Source organism: Pteronotus mesoamericanus, unplaced genomic scaffold, assembly GCF_021234165.1.
Source record: "Pteronotus mesoamericanus isolate MK-2021 breed Mesoamerican mustached bat unplaced genomic scaffold, CSHL_Meso_final contig_80, whole genome shotgun sequence".
Taxonomy (NCBI): Eukaryota; Metazoa; Chordata; class Mammalia; order Chiroptera; family Mormoopidae; genus Pteronotus; species Pteronotus mesoamericanus.
The window spans coordinates 1,046,048-1,063,158 of NW_026555261.1; the positions used below are offsets into that span (position 1 = coordinate 1,046,048).

At 60.0% G+C, this 17,111-nt stretch overlaps 1 protein-coding gene across 1 annotated transcript; it reads right to left on the reverse strand.

Annotated features, from left to right (window-relative positions):
- Nucleotides 1–3,779: 3,779 nt before the first annotated feature.
- Nucleotides 3,780–17,111, reverse strand: ASMT (acetylserotonin O-methyltransferase). Its single transcript, XM_054585031.1, has 9 exons — nt 17,040–17,111; nt 15,538–15,712; nt 14,209–14,338; nt 13,375–13,443; nt 12,011–12,129; nt 11,418–11,558; nt 10,018–10,140; nt 9,489–9,697; nt 3,780–3,851 (listed from the first exon to the last, which is right to left on the reverse strand). The coding sequence occupies exons 1-9, from the start codon at nt 17,109–17,111 to the stop codon at nt 3,780–3,782; spliced, it is 1,110 nt and encodes a 369-aa protein (XP_054441006.1).

Below are 17,111 nucleotides of genomic sequence, written 5' to 3' on the forward strand. Positions count from 1 at the left end.
AAGAGGGATCACATTTACTCTCTGGGGGTTCCAGAGGGAACAGGGTCTGAGGCAGAAGCCTGCCATCCTTCCAAAACTGTCTAGTTTTTATATCTTAAATCGTGTTTAGTTTGTACACTCACCCTATAGAAAGAAGACCCCTGCAGAAGCTATCAGGGAGCAGCGAGGAGAGCTCAGGTGGTGGAGTTCAGCCTTAACTGACAGGCTTCAGTGATCAAAGCTGGGACTTGTTAGGCTTAAGGATCTGCTTTTCAATGAGGCTCCTTTCTGTTCTCGGGCTGGTGGGGCGCAGCGGACTGAGCGCCGGCCTGCAGACCAAAAGGTCACCGATTTGATTCCTGCCTGGGTTATGAGCCAGGTCTCCAGCTGGGGTCGGCCGAAAGGCAACCGCACGTGGATGTTTCTCTCCCTTGCCTTCTCCCTCTCTTTTCCTCTCTCCAAAAACTAAATAAAAATCAATCATATTCTTGGCCCAAACCCCCAGGAGAAACAGCTTTCTTTTAATTTTAAATCCAATGTTTTGTTTATATATAAAACCAATCATCATATTCCAGGGTATTATTTTGCAGATGCACATCATTAGTGCTTTCTAGAGCTGCACTTCCAACCCATAAGTATAAGTAAAACAATTAAAATCATTTACTTGACCACAGAATTAGTACTATCCATGTATAGGTGCACCCTTCTTTTACCCTCAATATTTGGGGAAATATGTGCACATTATATATGGCAGAATACAGTGTTTTTGATGGGAATGATCTCGGAGCACAGCCTAGGGTCGGGCGGGCCCAGAAGGGGGTCCACATACATTCTTTCGGGTTCTAGATGGAACAAGGTCAAAGGCAGAAGCCTGCCATCCTTCCAAACTTGTCCCGTTTTTCTCCCTCCCGCTCTGTGCGTGCACACTCACCCTATGGAAAGAAAATAACCAGACAAGCTAACAGAGAGCAGCGAGCAGAGCTCAGGTGCCGGAGTTCAGCCTTAACTGACAGGCTTCAGTGATCAAAGCTGGGACTTGTTAGGCTTAAGGATCTGCTTTCAATGAGGCTCCTTTTCCTTCCGTGCCTGGCAGGGCGCAGTGGACTGAGTGCCGGCCTGCAAACCAAAGGGTCCCCGGTTTGATGCCCAGCCGGGGCACAGGCCTGGGTTGTGGGCAGGTCCCCAGTCGGGGGCGGGCGAGAAGCAACCACACAGGGATGGTTCTCTTCCTTTCTCCCTCCCTCCTCTTCTCAATAAATAAATAAATAAATAAATAAAACCGATCACGTTTTAGGCCCAAACTTACAGGGAAATACATCTCTCATTTCAATTTCTAATCCAGTTCTAATTCTAATATAAAGCCAATTATTGTATTCCAGGGTATAATTTTGCAAAGGGAAATCGTCCTTGTTTTCTAGAGTTCTACTTTCAATGCGTCAGTATAAATAAAAGCATTAAAAATGTTATATAGATACGGAATGGGTGCTAGGCATATATAACGTGCACCCTTGTTTTTCCCTTAAAACTTCGGGGGAAAGGTGTACATTATATATAGCAAAATACAATGATTTGGATGGGAGGGAATTTGGGGCACAGCCCGGCATCGGGCGGGCCTGGTAGAGGGTCCACATTTATTCTTCAGGGGTTCTAGAAGGACCAGGCTCTCAGGCAGAAGCCTGCCATCCTTCCAAAACTGTCTAGTTTGTGCATATTATGTTGTTTTAGTTTGTACACTAACCCCATAGAAAGAAGGTAACCATAGAAACCAACAGGGAGCAGCTAGGAGAGCTCAGGTGATAGAGTTTAGCCTTAATTGCGGTCAATTAAGGCTTGAGTGATCAAAGCTGGGACTCATTAGGCTTAAGGGTCTGCTTTTCAGTGAAGGCTCCTTTCCTTTCCTGGGCTGGTGGGGCTCAGTGGACGCAATGCTGACCCTCAAACCAGAGGGTCACCGGTTCGATTCCCAGTCGGGGCACCTGCCTGGGTTGCAGGCCAGGTCCCCATTAGGGGCGCTCGAGAGTCAACCACACAGGGATGTTTCTGTTCCTTTCTCCCTTCCTCCCCCTCTCTATAAATAAATAAATAAAATCGCATTTGGGCCTAAACTTTAATTTTAAATCCAATGTTTTATTGACATATAAAACCGATTATCGTATTCCTGGGTACTATTTCAGAGACATACATTATTTCTTTCTAGAGTTACACTTGCATTAATAAAGCAATTAAAGTCATTTACGTGGACACGGAATTAGCGCTACCCATATATAAGGCGCACCCTTATTTTTCCCACAATATTTGGGCTAAAACGTGTGCATTATACATTGCAAAATATGCTGTTTTTGATGGAAAGGAACTCGGGGCACAGCCTAGGGTCGGGCGGGCCTGGGAGGGGACCCACATTTGTTCTTGGGGGGTTCTACAAGGAGCAGGCTCTCAGGCAGAAGCCTGCCGTCCTTCCAAAATTGTCTCGTTTTTGCAAATTATGATGTTTTAGTTTGCACACTAACCCTATAGAAAGAACATCCCTACAGAAGCCAACAGGGAGCAGCGAGGAGAGCTCAGATGTTAAAGTTTAGCCTTAATTGACCGGCTTGAGTGATCAAAGCTGGGACTCGTTAGGCTTAAGGGTCTGCTCTTCAATGAGGACTCCTTTCCCTTCCTGGGCTGGTGGGGCTCAGTGGACGCAATGCTGACCCTCAAACCAGAGGGTCACCGGTTCGATTCCCAGTCGGGGCACCTGCCTGGGTTGCAGGCCAGGTCCCCATTAGGGGCGCTCGAGAGTCAACCATACAGGGATGTTTCTGTTCCTTTCTCCCTTCCTCCCCCTCTCTATAAATAAATAAAATTGCATTTGGGCCCAAACTTTAATTTTAAATCCAATGTTTTATTGACATATAAAACCGATTATCGTATTCCTGGGTACTAGTTTGCAAACATACATCATTATTGCTTTTGAAAGTTACACTTTCAGTGCCTAACCATAAATAAAACAACTAAAATCATGTACTTGGACATGGAATGAGTGCTACCCATGTATAAGGCACATTGTTATTTTTCCCTCAAAATTTTTGGGGAGAAGGGTGCATTATATATGGCTAAACACAGTGTTTTCGATGGGAAGGAACTCGGGGCACAGCCTAGGGTCAGGCCGTCCTGGAAGAGGGTCCACATTTATTCTTGGGGGTTCCGGAGGGAACAGGCTCTGAGACAGAAGCCTCCCATCTTCCAAAATTGTCTAGTTGGTGCATATGATGTTGTTTTTAGTTGGCACACTCATCCTGTGGGAAAAAAATCCCTACAGAAACTAACAGGGAGCAGCGAGGTGAGCTCAGGTGGTGGAGTTCAGCCTTAATTGACTGGCTTCAGGGATCAAAGCTGGGACTTGTTAGGCTTACGGGTCTGCTTTTCAGGGAACGCTGCTCTCCCTCCCCGAGCTGCTGGGGCGCAGTGGACCGAGCGCCGGCCTGCAAACCAACGGGTCGCCGGTTCCATCCCCAAGCAGGGCTCACGGGTGGGTTGACGGCCTGGTCTCCATTTGCACGCGTGTAAGAGGCAATCAAGTGATGCCTGTCTTGGACATGGATGTTTCTCTCCATCTCTTTCTCCTTCCTGGCATCCCTTGGGAATTTTAGAAATTCCCTCTCTAGAAAGTTAATAAATAAAATCTTTTTTAAAGGGAAGTCTCGTGTCCTTTATCACCCAATCGTTGCCTCTGGAACTTTTGCCTCTCAGGCGGCCGCCGGCACCAGGACCCCACTCCACGCTGGTCTGTGACCATAGGGGGACCCCAGGGAGGCCCCTCAATACCTGACAATGCCCAGGAAGCCCTCCACCCCGTAGAGAGTCACCATCTCTCCGTTGTTGAAAGCGCTCTACGGAAAAACCCACCACCGTGAATTTTCATGATGTGCTGTCCGGTGTCAGACATACCGGTGTGGTTCCCTCGGCCACCGCGAATGCCGCCATGAACACCCCCGGGCGCCGGCCAGGCCGGACTACCCCGTGCCAAGACGCCCTCCCGGAACTCGCGGCGGCGGGCAGGGACGTGCCGGTGGCAGGCAACGGATGTGCTGCAGAAGGCAGCTTACCGTGCGGGCGTGGAAACACCAGGGCGATAACAGGCAAAACCAGAAAACTCGCGAAGGAGAGAACACAGAGATGGCACCCTGCCGGATCGGTCTGCTGCCAACCCCATGCGCGGCGGTGGGGGGTCCGCCAGGGACCTGTTCCCCGGGGCAACGAAGGGGTGAGCCGGCAGCCGCACGGGACACCAGGGCCGACCCGCAGCGGCGCCACCTGCTCGGGAAGCCTCATCCGGCGGCCGACGTAAGAAGGCGGCCGGGGGCCCCATCAAAGGGAAGCCGCGGCGGATGAGGACCCGGGCGGCCAGGCCTGCCCTTCATCAAAGGTCGCGAGTCCGGGGCCCCGCCGACCCCTGCCGGCCTCGCCGACACTCCTGGCTCACAGACGCCCAATTACACACACACGACCTTCCTCCGCCCTTTCATCTCCCCAGGGAATGGTCAGCAAATGTCACGGCCTTTGGTTCAAAAGGCCCAGGACGTGGCCTCTGTGGATACCGGGCGGGGCGTGTGGGGGGCCGGCCCACCCCTAGAATGTCCCACGAAAGGGTGACCGGAGAAAGCACACGCTGGCAAGCGCGGCTCCCCGCGCATCCTCCTCTCCGCAGCCTGAAGCCCGTGACACGGGGCAGAGTGTCCAGAACTTGCCAGCCACGGAATCTCTAGCCACGGACACGTTCTGCAAGAGCAGCCGTGCGGCGTGGTGTCCCGTTGCTCTCGCGGGGCCGCCGCGCTGTCCGCGTTGTGCTGAGATCCGCTCGCGTCATCTTGGGCTGCCGGCCGACATTCTGGCGCAGACACTGTGCCTTTCCGCCGCCGCCGGTCGCCAAACACTCAGGGAACAGGGAACACTCTGGAAGGCGGCAGCGCCCAGGAGCAGCCTTGAGAAAGGCCCACTCCCACGGGAAGGCCGCACACGCTTCTCACACACCGGCTTAATGCACCCACCGTTTCAACAGACACACGAGACACAACCACCCGCCCGCCCGCCCTGGGCGGAGAATTCCGCTTCTTTCCCAGCACGGCTTCCCTCTCTGGCTCTCGCAGTCCTTCCCTCGGCGTCTTCCTATTTTATTGTATTTTATAGTTTGTTATCTGTTCCACAGAATGTTTCCAGCTACGCACCTACCTTGTTTCTACCTGGTGGGCAGACTTTACACCTCACGCGGGTTCCTCGTTTCCCCTCCAGGAGGCGCTAAAACTCCAGGAGGAAGGACACGTTCCGGAAGGAACGGCGTGGGCCAGGGGGCGGCTGTTTGGACGGAAAAAGGCCGGCACGTGTGCGGGGTGCCCGGCCCCCAGCGAGCTCCGCACGGTCTCCCCCGCACGTCCATAATTTCTAGACAGAGCACGTCCTTGTAAACACAAGGGCGTATAGCAGGTGCTCTAAAGAGCGGTCGCCGGGCGTGGGTGTGGTGGGCCACCCCGCGTTCAGGTGACACTCAAAACGATACGTTGCGGAGAGAGCTTTGGATCGCGCGATGGGAAAGGAGGTGCTGCCCCGGAGCGTCGCCGCGGGAGGCAGGCCCGCGCAGCGACCCGCGGTGTGATTGCAGAAACGGGTTTTTCCGGCTCAAACCCCGCCTCGTGCACGGCCGGTCAGTAAAATAGCTCGAAAACGCCCAGGCTGTCAACAGCAAAGACCCGGGGCGCAGTCACTGAATTCTTTATTTCTTCCCATACCTTCGGGTGTTTTCCACAGTGAGGATTTTTGCTTCGGCTTTCTGGACCCACCCGTGTTATTTTAGAGAAATCCTCCCCTCCCCCCGTACAGACACGATTCCGGCACAAATCGGGAGCAGCTTGCTGAGGGATGTGAGGACCCAGCGCTTTGCGAGGCGCACCTGCCGCGGCCCACGGAAGCGGGCAGACAGGGGCGGGGAGAGGGGTCCCCTCGGCACAAACACGCAGTTGTCCAAGAGCAAAGAACGCCCCGCGGCTGCACAGCCCCGTATGTGTTTTGGGACACACGGGTCGCCTGTGCTTATGCACGGCTCGCACAGGGAGCAGAAAGGAGACCCACACAACGAGACTATCGCCCACCCTTGCCCTCGGCGGCTGGGCTAACCCGACTCATGACCCACGGACGTGTGAGCGGCCGGTGCACAAAGACAAGAAGCGGAAACCGGGTGCAGTTTGCTCGCGCGACTCTTTCCGGTGACGCCTCCACATTCTGGGGCGGGTCCGTCGGCTCCCACGGCTCTCAGACGGCGCACAGAGACAGATACAACCACGGTTAAGGACACGGATATAGTTCCATCCCCACAGAGACAGACACGCATGGACAAAGACGCACACGCACGGTTGTATAGGAAGACCCGGAGACGAACACAGACAGGCTCGCATCCCTCCGTCACGTATGATCACATAGAAGCAGGCGACAGCAGGCATTTACGTTGTCCATGGGCGGCCACGCGGCTCCAGTCCCCACGCACAGCAGCAGCAAGACGTTACGAGAGTTCCTGACTCAAGCGTGAGCAGAAGGGCAGCCGATTCTCAGCCAACGTCCTGAAACTTCGGCGCCCCCCAGAGTCCCCCCGGACACCTCCTTCCACGACGGTGCCGGGTTAAGATTCAATTCACAGGCACCGAGGCCGAGGACACGCTCCTCTACAGACGTGACGCCCGCAACACGTGGAGGTGTGGCATCCAGCCGTGCGACCTCCTGAACAGGGAGGTGGCGTGTTCTCCATGTTGCTGGCTGCCTCGCCGGGGTCTTGATTCAGGGACCCCTTCTGGTGACAGCCGGGGGTCCCGTCCAGCCGTCGCTACCTCCCTCGACTTTGCTTCCCAGTTCCTGTTTCCGTGACACTTCAAGTTCCACCGTCGGCACCCCCTGCCCCGGGGGGCCCCGCGGGGCCACGTCCCCCTGTGCACGGCGAACACACGTCCCCTCCCACGTTAGGGCGTTGCCGCAACCTCCCGGAGGTGGAACCCGTTGCTCCCCATGGGCCGGTGACCGCGCGGCACCCACCGTGACGGGAAGTGTTCTTGTCACGAGACCAGGGGTCAGCAGGACGGGAGGGACCGGAAAACAGCGGGTGGACCCAGGTCCACGTGGCAGGTTCCCCACACCCTGAGAGACAGAAGCTAAGAAGCTCACCCCGTCCCCATCGGCCCCGGACCCTGTGCTCCCCGGGGGCAGAGACGGCACGATGCCCGAAGACTCCGCTTCCAAAGGGCGCGCGCGCCAGCCAAGCACACAGTGGACTGGGATGAGCAAATACACAGCAAGCGCTGCGGACGGGAGACCCAGGGAAGCGTCGTTGGGGCTAATTGTACATTCTTAGCCTAGACTTTTTTTCAAGGGGGACAGGGCGGCTGCACAAATGTCCCATCACAGGCAAGCAACATATATTTACCGAAAAGCAATGCGTTTCGGGAGAGGCGACGGGTCTACCCGCCGATGGCCAAGACGATGAGGCAACAGCGCCCCCTGCTGTCCATTGACACAACCACATGTTCACACCGGGGCGCATCTGCAGGGATGACCCTTCCTGCAAATGACACCTCTGTCCCCTTGTCCCTCTCCTCGGGGTCCTGACCTGGCCCCCCCCGGGGGACTGGGGCTCCAGGCCTTTGCCTGTCCCTCCAGCTCTGGGTATGCTGGGCGGGTGGGCGTGATCAGTCCCCGCTGGGGGCGCTGGGGGCTTGCGGGCAGGGAACAGGCACGTCGTCCTCTAACACTTGTGAATTTGGGGCAGGGCGGACGAGGCACGTTCCTTGACTGGTTGAGCAGCCACATGAGCGGACGCAACCCGGTCAGGCTGCGCCGCTGACAGGGACGAAGGGACTGGCTGGGACAGACGCGCGGTTACAAGACAGCCCCAGGGACGGGAAGTCCGGCGCCAGAAACAGACTCCCTGATCCCGTCTCCACTGTGGGTGCGGCCAGGCGGGGGCGGCACATACCCGCGGGGTCGCTTTCCAGCGAACACCTGTCCAACCACGATACCATGCGCCCGACGCTCGTAGGCGGTTGCATGTCAAGCGTGATGCCAAAAAAGAGAAATAAAAAAGGACGGAACCGTGGATTTCATGCTACGTTTATTGGGCCACCGGAACAGCCATCCGTTGCCGTTTTCATGCTGAGGAGTGTGCCGTAAGTCCGACAGAGCCAGGCTACTACCGTAGGATCATCGCTTATATGGGAGATTCCCCCCCCTCAAAAAAGCACACACACAAAAAACCCTCACAAAAAAACAAAAAGAAAACTCAGAGATACAGGGACAGATTGGGTTGCCTGAAGGGAGGGCCATGGAGTCTCCACGGGGGAAGCCGGTCCAAAGGTCCACACTTCCAGGTGTAAGATCAGTAGGTGCTGGGGACGTAATTCTGTCTAGCACGTTGCCTACAGTTACGAATCCTGTACTGTGGATTTGAAGGTGGCAGACAGACTAGACCTTAAGAGTTCTCGTCACGAGGAAAAAGAAATTGTAACTTCGTGACATGCGGCATGGGAACTAGGCTCCCGGTGGCGATCAGTCCGCAAGCTACACGCGCATGGAATCGTGACATTGTACACCTACAACTAAGAAAACGATGGCATAACAATGTACGTAAAGCCATGAATATTGGTCTCTGCGTCCGAAAGGCTCCCAGAAGACTCTTCGAATTCAGGTCTGTCAAGAGAAAACATACGTGCAAAGTATTTCGCTCGCACCCCTGGAGTAACTTGAGAAGGAAGGGGGGAGACAAAAGGTTGGGGGGGCCCCCAAACGCGCCCGCGTCCTGCGTCCCGCATGTCGTCGGCGGGAGGCCCCATCACGTGACAAGGACCTTTACAGTGTGGGGTCCTTGGGGGCCGTATATCCCGACGAGATTCGCCATCGGAGGAGGAAGCCCGTGCGCGTTCCTGCCGTGGCAGCCGCTCGGCTTTCCTTCACCGATGCGCCAGGAAAGGGCCCTCAGGGGAGCCCCGTGGCCGGAAACTGCTCTGCCGTCCCAGACATGACGACCGGACGCGACCCCGCGGTGCTCAGCTGCGGCGAGGAGACAGGTTCCTCGCGGGACCCCCAGGACGGACCCAGTGCGGACCCCTGGTTGGCAGAGGCAGGCGTCTGGGATGCGTCAGGGGTGGTCCCAACACATCCCACCACGGGGACGGCCATGTGACCGCCAGGGACAGAGCGGGCAGGGGACAAGGGGGCCATAGCAGGAACAGCAATACCAGAATAATGTCCCCCAGGCGGGCACGTCCTGATCCCTCTGGGGTAGACAGAACACGATTGAATAAAGCAGAGCTCCGTGACATGGAACGAAGTCAAATCAATTTCAGACCAGAACCCCCCCACCCCCCCCCCCGGCAACGTGACAGGCCCATAGAAACCCCACGGCACGGGCCTGAGGACCGAGAAACCCGGCTGAGGCCGTCCGTCTAGAACGCTGCCCGTGAGCCGCCGGCAGGGACAGACGCGCGAGGGCTCGCCTTGCGGGCCAGGATGGCGCCGTACAGGCCCTGGGCCCTCTGGCACCGGACGTCCGAGAAGCCGGCAGCCGCCAGGAGCGTGCGGTACTGGGTGGGGGTCCGCTCCCGGCCCTCGGTCTGCACCAGCATGTTCAGCGAGTACAGCTGCGCGGTCAGAGGTCCCCTCCCGTCTGCGTCCAGGAGCGCTTCGACAATCAGGACGCCACCCCCTGGGACAGGGAGAGGCGGGCCTGAGACAGGGACAGACACGCCTGAGGACTCCCCCCCGCCCACCCGCCTCCTCCTGCCGGTCCCCTTCCCAAGCCCCAGAGCCAGCGCCTGGACACGGCTCGGTTGTCCTCTGCGCACGAGACCCAGAGCGGCAAACACGCAGGGGCGGTCCTCCAGGGCCGCCAGGGTGGCAGGGACTGAGAGGACCGCTGGGACAGGGTCCCCGCCACCCCGGAGCCCGCGCCCACGCCCTCGGGGGCCGTCCGCACGAGCGGCCCTCCCGGAACCGCTGGAACGGCGCTTGTCTCCCGCCGCCTACCCGGCCCGCAGGCCTGATGGATCCGCGCCAGCAGGCGCGAGCACGCCTCGTCGGACCAGTCGTGCAGGACCCTGGCCAGGATGTACAGATCCGCGTCCGGAAGGGGGTCTCGGAAGAAATCTCCTGTGACACAGGGCGGGGTCCCCCGGGTCAGCCTGCGGGCCAGCGCCCGGGGTCTGCACCCACACCCGGCAGGGGAAGGTCACCCGGGGGCACCGAGCGGTCCCGAGGTCTGCCCAGCGGGGGACCCCCAGACTGAGCCCAGAACAACGAGGCGTCTCGGTGACGATGACGCCTTTCTGAGGATGGTTGCGGGCTCTCTCCTTCCGTGAGATCGGCACAAGGGTCTTATTTTTCTCTGGTCTCCTGAACGCCATCAGCCGAGCGCCTCAGGAGGCCGTGGGCTGACACTCAGCAGGGCCCGGGGGATGAGCCGCCCAAAACCGACAGCCTGCACACGCCTTTCGGATCGGAAACAGGGGCCCAGCACAGATCCGTACACGGAGGTGGTGCCCAGCGCTCGGCTGCTATGACCTGTCTTCTGCAAATCAGTATCAGTTTTGGAAGAAATCTGGGGTAGCCCAGCGCCCGCAGGGTTAACTCAGAGGGCGTGTGTGGACGGAAGTCGGCCAAGCCACCGGAATCTGAGAGGATGTGCTGGGTGACGCACGGGCTGTTTCGGGGGTGTCTCCTCAAGAGCCGGACCCCGTGTGTCCGCGGTGAGAGGAGGGTCCGTTCCAGCGGACGGTGGGCCTCCGTTTCCCTTCTGAAACCTCGGATCTTGCATTAAACCCACTCCATTCATTGCCATTTAGGAAAAGGTTTGAATTTAGATGCTGTAGGGGGTTCTGGGCTGTCAGAATAAGTACCACCCTATGGGGGTCCTGCAGACCAGGCGCCTGAGGCCCAGGGGTCCCGGGGAAGCGCCCCCTCCCCAGGCTCCAGGGAGGGCCGTTCCCGCCTCCCCCCGGCGTCCCCGGGCGGGGGGCCGCGTCCCTCCCTCTCTGCCTCCGTCTCCACGGGGCGTCTCCTCCGGGTTTGCATCTCCTCTTCCGTCTCTTCTCAGGACCCTGTCCTTGGACGCAGGGCCCCCCGACCCAGGGCGACCTCCTCTGAGATTGTTCCCTTCATCCCCTCTGCAGAGACCCATTTCAAAACAGGGTCCCGCTCTCCGATGGTGGGTGGACACGGATTTTGCGGAGACACCCCTCAACCCCTACGCTACTCGGGAAAGAATTCATGGGGAGAAAGCAATGTGTCTGCGCTGCCGTTTTCCATGTGCCGTGAGACCCGTGCACGTCGAGGGCAGGGATCTTGAGGACGCCCCCCCACTGGCCTCTCCCCGCCCCCGGGGACGCGTCTGCGTTTCCCCGCGACACCGACGGTCCCTGAAATCCCACCTTCGTGGAAGCCGATGCGTTCTTCCTCCAGGAACAGGAAGTGCTTCCTCGCGGCCTGGACCACGTCTGGGAGGTCGAAAATGGTTACCTGGCAGCCGGCGTACAGAGAGGCGCACTCCTTGGCCAGCGCCCCGGAGCAGCCTGGAAGACGACCGAGACGGGGCGAGGGGCGGAGAGGGACCTGTGAGCGGCCAGCCTGGACCCGAGGGTCTAGGCTGGGGACGGGGTCGTCACAGTTACAACATCCTCTACGCCCGTGGAGGGAGCTGCTCAGAGACTGAGACCCCCAGTCCCACCCGCGTGCCGGGTCGGAGCCCTGAGCCTGCGGCGCCCTGGGCTGAGTTGCCGCGGGTCCCGCGGTCCCCACGGGTCCCCCCGTCTCCACACGTCCGGCCCTCTGTTTAGACCTTGCTCGTGGGCTGCCGGCGGGGCCCCGCGGAGGCCCCCACAGCCTTCGGGGTGTGAAAGAGGGCCTTGCCCGCTGTCCGAAAGGGGGTCTCCGTTCCGCGGCGCCCTGCGGTGCCCCACAGGGCTCAGGCCGGTCCCCGCAGAGCACGCGCCAAGCAGCTGCAGCGCCTGCGCACGTCACTCACCGCCGAGGTCACAGATGCGGCGGAAGGGCGACAGGTCGAAGGCGGCCAGCACGCGCCTCCCGTGCACGCTCCAGACGTCCTGCAGTGCCCGCATGAACTGCAGCCGCTCGCCCTCGGACCTGGCATGCGGCACCACGCGTGTCAACGCCGTGCCGCGCCGCGGTGGCCGCCCTACGCAAGGACGCGGGAGGTCTCCGCCGCGCGCAGAGCTCTGCTCCCCAGCAGGGGTCAGGTCGGCACCGCGGACACGTGCCCGGCGCCGGCAGCGGTGCGCGACCGCACGTCCTTCTGGGGCGCCGCGATGGACACGCACCTCCATCCGAAGGGGGGCTCACACGCTTCCCGACACGGAGATCCAGGCTGCGCCCCCCACCCCACCGGGGAGAGGGCAAGAACTGGTGTACGTTGCAAGTCCACAGGTGCCGGGGCGCAGGCTGCGAACTGGGGGTTCCGCGAGGCGGGCCAGAGGCCGTGGGAGCAGGGGGCGTCTTGGGAGCGGGCGGAGGCGAGGAGGCGGCGAGGAGGACTGGTGCCGGGGAGCTGGGCACGTGTCTCGGTGCGGCGGCTGCTTGGCACCCCCTCCCCCCAGCACTTCCTCCCTCCTCGCCCTCCGTGTGGAGCCAGCCCGTGGGTGTGGTGGCAGGGCAGGAAGAGAGAGAGGAGACCGCAGAGGAAGCACCGCCCGGGCGCGCCGAAGCTGAGAAACCCTATCGCAGCCTGAGAGACCCAACGTGAGTGTCTGTCCCTGTGCCTCTGCAGTGCCCGGCATCTGCCTTCCGTGCATCGACCTGTTATCACCCACCTCCCCACCTCCCGGCGACTCCCAGGGACGCGCGCCCCCGCCCCCCCCCCTGCTGTTTTCCCTCAGGGTCCTGTGCCCGTCAGACAAACACTGGTAATCGCCGGCCACCAACCAACAGCACCATTTCGGGGGTTTTATACAGAGGGCTCTGTGCCCACAGCCACGCGGGCAAACAAAGGAAGCGCTGAGTCACTGCCCTTGCGGGGGAGCCGGTGGCCGAGCCTAGCACCGCGCCTCAGTGTGACCCTCAGGGGCCGTCGCCGGAAGGGAAGGGCAGGCTCTACGCCGCCCTGGGAAAGTGATCTGCGCAAACCTCAGAAAAGCCACATCTGGTTTTGGGTTTTCGTTTTGCATTCAGTGTCAACTTTCGTGTCTTTGTGCTGTGTGGCGACACATTTATTCAGCCCGCTAAGGGGACCCCTTTGGAAAGCACGGGACTGTCTCCCCGCCGCGCTGTACCCTTGAGATTAAGACAACTGTGACTGAAAAAAGTAACGACCACAAAAGGGCGCATCGCCGAGGAAAAGCAGCATGAGGCTATGAGCGGCGGGGCTCGTGGTACCTGTAGATCGCTGTGAACAGCTCGTCCGAGGGAACCCCGAAGGCCGCCGGATACTGGTTCTTCCCGTCTCTGGAATCGGGGAGGACGGCTGTCGGTCGAGTCCCCAGACGCTCCGTGCACATCAGCTGATGTACACAGAGGGCCACGCGCTCTGCTCTGACAGCACACAGATGGCACCGGCAGGGAGCGTGCCAAGTGCCCAAACACACGCCTGCTTTCCTTCCTTTCTGGGGCAAGATTCAGACACGTTCAGAACAGCGGCGTCCGCTGCGAGTGCGCCTCTCCGGTGGGAGCCGAGGAGTGAGATTGAATGGCAATTTAAAGAGAGTATGACAATCACGTGCCATGTAGTGGCACTGAAGTCTAGAATAACTATCACCCAACACCTAAGCATGGGAAGCACCGTGTAGCTAGAGAGCCTGCTGGTCGACCTGCAGCTGGCGGGACAGCTGGTCGACCTGCAGCTGGAGGGCCGGTTGGCTGGTCTATCTTCCTCCTCCTCCTCCCCGGCCACTGGGTGAAGAACGCCTGGGGCATCTGCTCCCACCTTGGACCGCGGCGTCCGTGTGTCCGGGACAACTGTGTCCCTGTGGCTTGTCCCCTTGCAGCGCGGTCCCAGTCCCTGGCACCAGCCCACCTTTCTGTCACAGATCCACTGTTCGGGAGCCCAGGCTTCCTGCCTCAGCGCTGCGTCCTGAATCCCCTCCCTGCTCAGCATCTGCACCTCGCACGGCTCTGCACGGAGACCCTCGCAGCATGTCGACTCCTGCACACCCCGCAGCCAGCCCCAGGGCAGCCCGGGCACAGAATCCACGTCACCCAGGCCATGCCCACCTCACGGCCTGCGCCAGGTGCGCCCAGCACAGGTAGGTCGTCCTGGCCAAGTAGAGCAGCATGTTGCACTGGGACCTGGGGCTGGAGCGGACCAGGTAGGTGCTGGAGAGCTCTGTGTTTCCGTAGAGAGCTGAAAGCGGACAACCACAACGATAAATAAAAAATAAGGCAAGTTCCGAGTCCCTGCTGCATGCTGTCACCGGCGTCGACGAGATCACAGTCTAAGTTTGAGCCTCGCCGGTGAGCGCAGAGACGCCAGCCGCGGGAGGCTCACGCTGAAGCAGCAGGCGGCCACTGCTGGGCGCGGGGTCCTATCCCTGGGGTAGCGATGTCTCCCCCCGTCTTAGAAGAGGGGTGCGCTTGCCCTGGTCACGCCGAGCAAGGCCTCGCCGCTGCACAATCGGTCGCCCCTGCTGAATGGCTGCCGGCGCCTCCCAGGAACCCCAAAGCAGGGCCCAGAGAACGAGCTGGACCAGCCTGTCTGGCGACCTGCCAGCAGAGCATCGGGGAGCCGGCAGGCACCCGCACCGGGAGGACGCGTCTGCAAAGACCGTTCACGGCGCGGCCGCCGCGGTTTCAGCCAGCTTGCACCTGGCACCGGCCTGATTTCCGAGCCCGGCCAGCTGAGAACAGTCACCCCCTGGAGGGCGTCTTTCTGGTCTGGCTGGCGCCTGCCAGCGTGCCCTCCCGCAACCCCAGCAGGGACACGACTCCTTGTTTAAGCAAAAAGCGCACCGCCGGCCACCGCGGCGAACAGCCACCCCCCGCGCCACCGTCCTCCCTTCCTTCTTGGACCACCTCGAGCCCTGGTTTCTAGACCTGGTGAGGTCACAGAGGAACAAAATCCTGAAAAGGAAGGCTCGGGTCTGGGTTAGCCACGTCAAGGTCTGCAAAGTAGGAGCACTGTTTATAAAGCGACCGTCTCATATCCCGAAAGCGAAACGCCGCTTCCACACCCCCAGACCCAGAATATACGCTCGACCTGAAGGGCAAATTCTCAACTGAATAAATGGAGGGTCATTAATGACTTTGTTGGGATTTTTTTTTCCACGTGTTTCTCTTGTGCCCTGGAGGCCAACATGCGCACCTCGAACGGACAGCCGCCAGCTGTCGCCGGAGTGACACACGAGGCCCCCGATCTGTTTTAATGCTTAAAGTCTCGTGGGGAGCCAGCCAGGCCCCCTCGGGGACACAAGGCCCTGGCTGCTTCGATGCTCCGAAGCAGAGATGCCGCAGACACAACAGGGAAAACGCACACTTTCGACTCCTTCAGAGGAAAAGGGTTCTCGGGGCGGACGTTGAACGTGTGTCCTTGAAGGGCGCATCTACCTTTTCCTCCTCCGGCTTCCAGCCGCAGGACCTTCAGGGTCACACAGGTGTCCAGCAGCAGCTCGGTCCCCCGGGAGCTGGTGCCCAGGCGCGTGGCCACGGCCTCCGCGTCCAGGGCCTGAGGGGCCTCGGCGAGAACGTCGAACACGCCCAGCTCGCAGGCAGCGAAGAGAACCTCGGAGAGATGGAAAGGAGGGGCTGGGAGAGAGAGTGGTGCGCCGTGGTCACGGCGCCGCGGTGCTCACCGCGCCGGGAGGCGGAAGCCACGCCCGTGCCCGTGGGAGCCTGAGGGCGCGGTCCGCCGCGAGTGCGACGGGCCTCAGCCGCGAAGGCGCAGAGGGCACTGTGACACCTGCGGCAATGGGCAGGGGCCCGGAGGACAGGTCATGGAATAAGCCGGTCAGCGAAGGCCAGAGCCTGCGCGGTTCCCCTGGTGTGAGGCCCTAGAGCCCCAGGTTCACAGACAGGACGTCGCGGGCGCGCGCGGGCGCTGGGGGGCGGGCGTTTCGGGGGGACGGCGGTTCAGTGAGAGACGAGGAGAAGGTCCTGGAGGGGGAGGAGGCGGTAACAGAGGCGGTGGTTCCGCAACAGTGCGAACGCCATTCGTGCACCCAACTCTACGCCCCGAAGCGGTTACCGTGGTAAATGTTGTGTCTACTTCCCCACAATCAAAAAAGCTTAACGCTGCGCCCACCGTGCACTGAGGGAGCCTCTGCGCCTGCTCTTCCAAGGGCTGGAGACGGAGTGCCGCCTCGGGGTTGACCAGATGTCCGGGGGCCACCCCGTCTGGGGCAGGGATGGGTCCCCAGGGAGGGTGGGGGCCGCGACGTCGGGGGAGCTGTCCCTTTAGACACAAGGTCCAGCAGGGCCATTTCTTGGCCGACTGGCCCGGGAAGAGCAAGAACAGGGGTAGACTGAGTCCGATCTCTCTGTTCTCAGGTTGCATTAAAGTTTATTATGCTTCCCAGACAAGGTCAACTTAAAGGAGTTCATCGTCCCGGAGCCCTTATTAGGCGCCATGTTAAAGGGACGTATCTAAGAAAAAGAAGATCCAAAACTAGGAACAGTAAGAGGACAACCCACACACACCTATCAGCAACGGAACCTAAAACAAAAACAGAAACGAACGAAGCAAACCACAAGAACAGGAACAGAATCACAGAAATGGGGGTCACAGGGAGGGTGATCCCACGGGAGGGGGACAGGTTCAGGGAATAAGAAGCATCATTCGTAGGAACAAAACAGACGGCGGGGGGCGGTGAAGAACAGAATAGAAAATGGAGAAGCCAAAGAACTTACATGTAACTGCCCCTTTGTGCTCCTTAACCCGCTCGCGGTGTCCAGGCCTCTGCCCGGAGGCTGGCTCCCAGCCCCAGACGGTTGGCGTCGCCCCGAAGGAGACCCCGACCCTGGAACGGAGCTCCCACTCCTCCCCACCGACCCTGCCGCCCTCCGGGGGGGCCCAGGGCCCCAGTGCGCCGGCCGCTCTGCCCGGCTCCTACCTGGGACACCATGAAGCCGCGGGCACACTCGTCCAGCAGGCTCAGGGCGGCTGGCTCCCCCGGGGACCCCAT

What these genes read in the sequence shown, in the direction of transcription:
- ASMT (XM_054585031.1), bottom strand. Translation starts at nt 17,111, where the DNA reads ATGGGGTCCCCGGGGGAGCCAGCCGCCCTGAGCCTGCTGGACGAGTGT. An exon ending in CTGTTCACAGCGATCTACAG is followed by an intron (nt 12,130 to 13,374) that starts GTACCACGAGCC and finishes GCCGCATGCCAG; the next exon opens with GTCCGAGGGCGAGCGGCTGC. An exon ending in ACGCATCGGCTTCCACGAAG is followed by an intron (nt 10,141 to 11,417) that starts GTGGGATTTCAG and finishes CCTGTGTCACAG; the next exon opens with GAGATTTCTTCCGAGACCCC.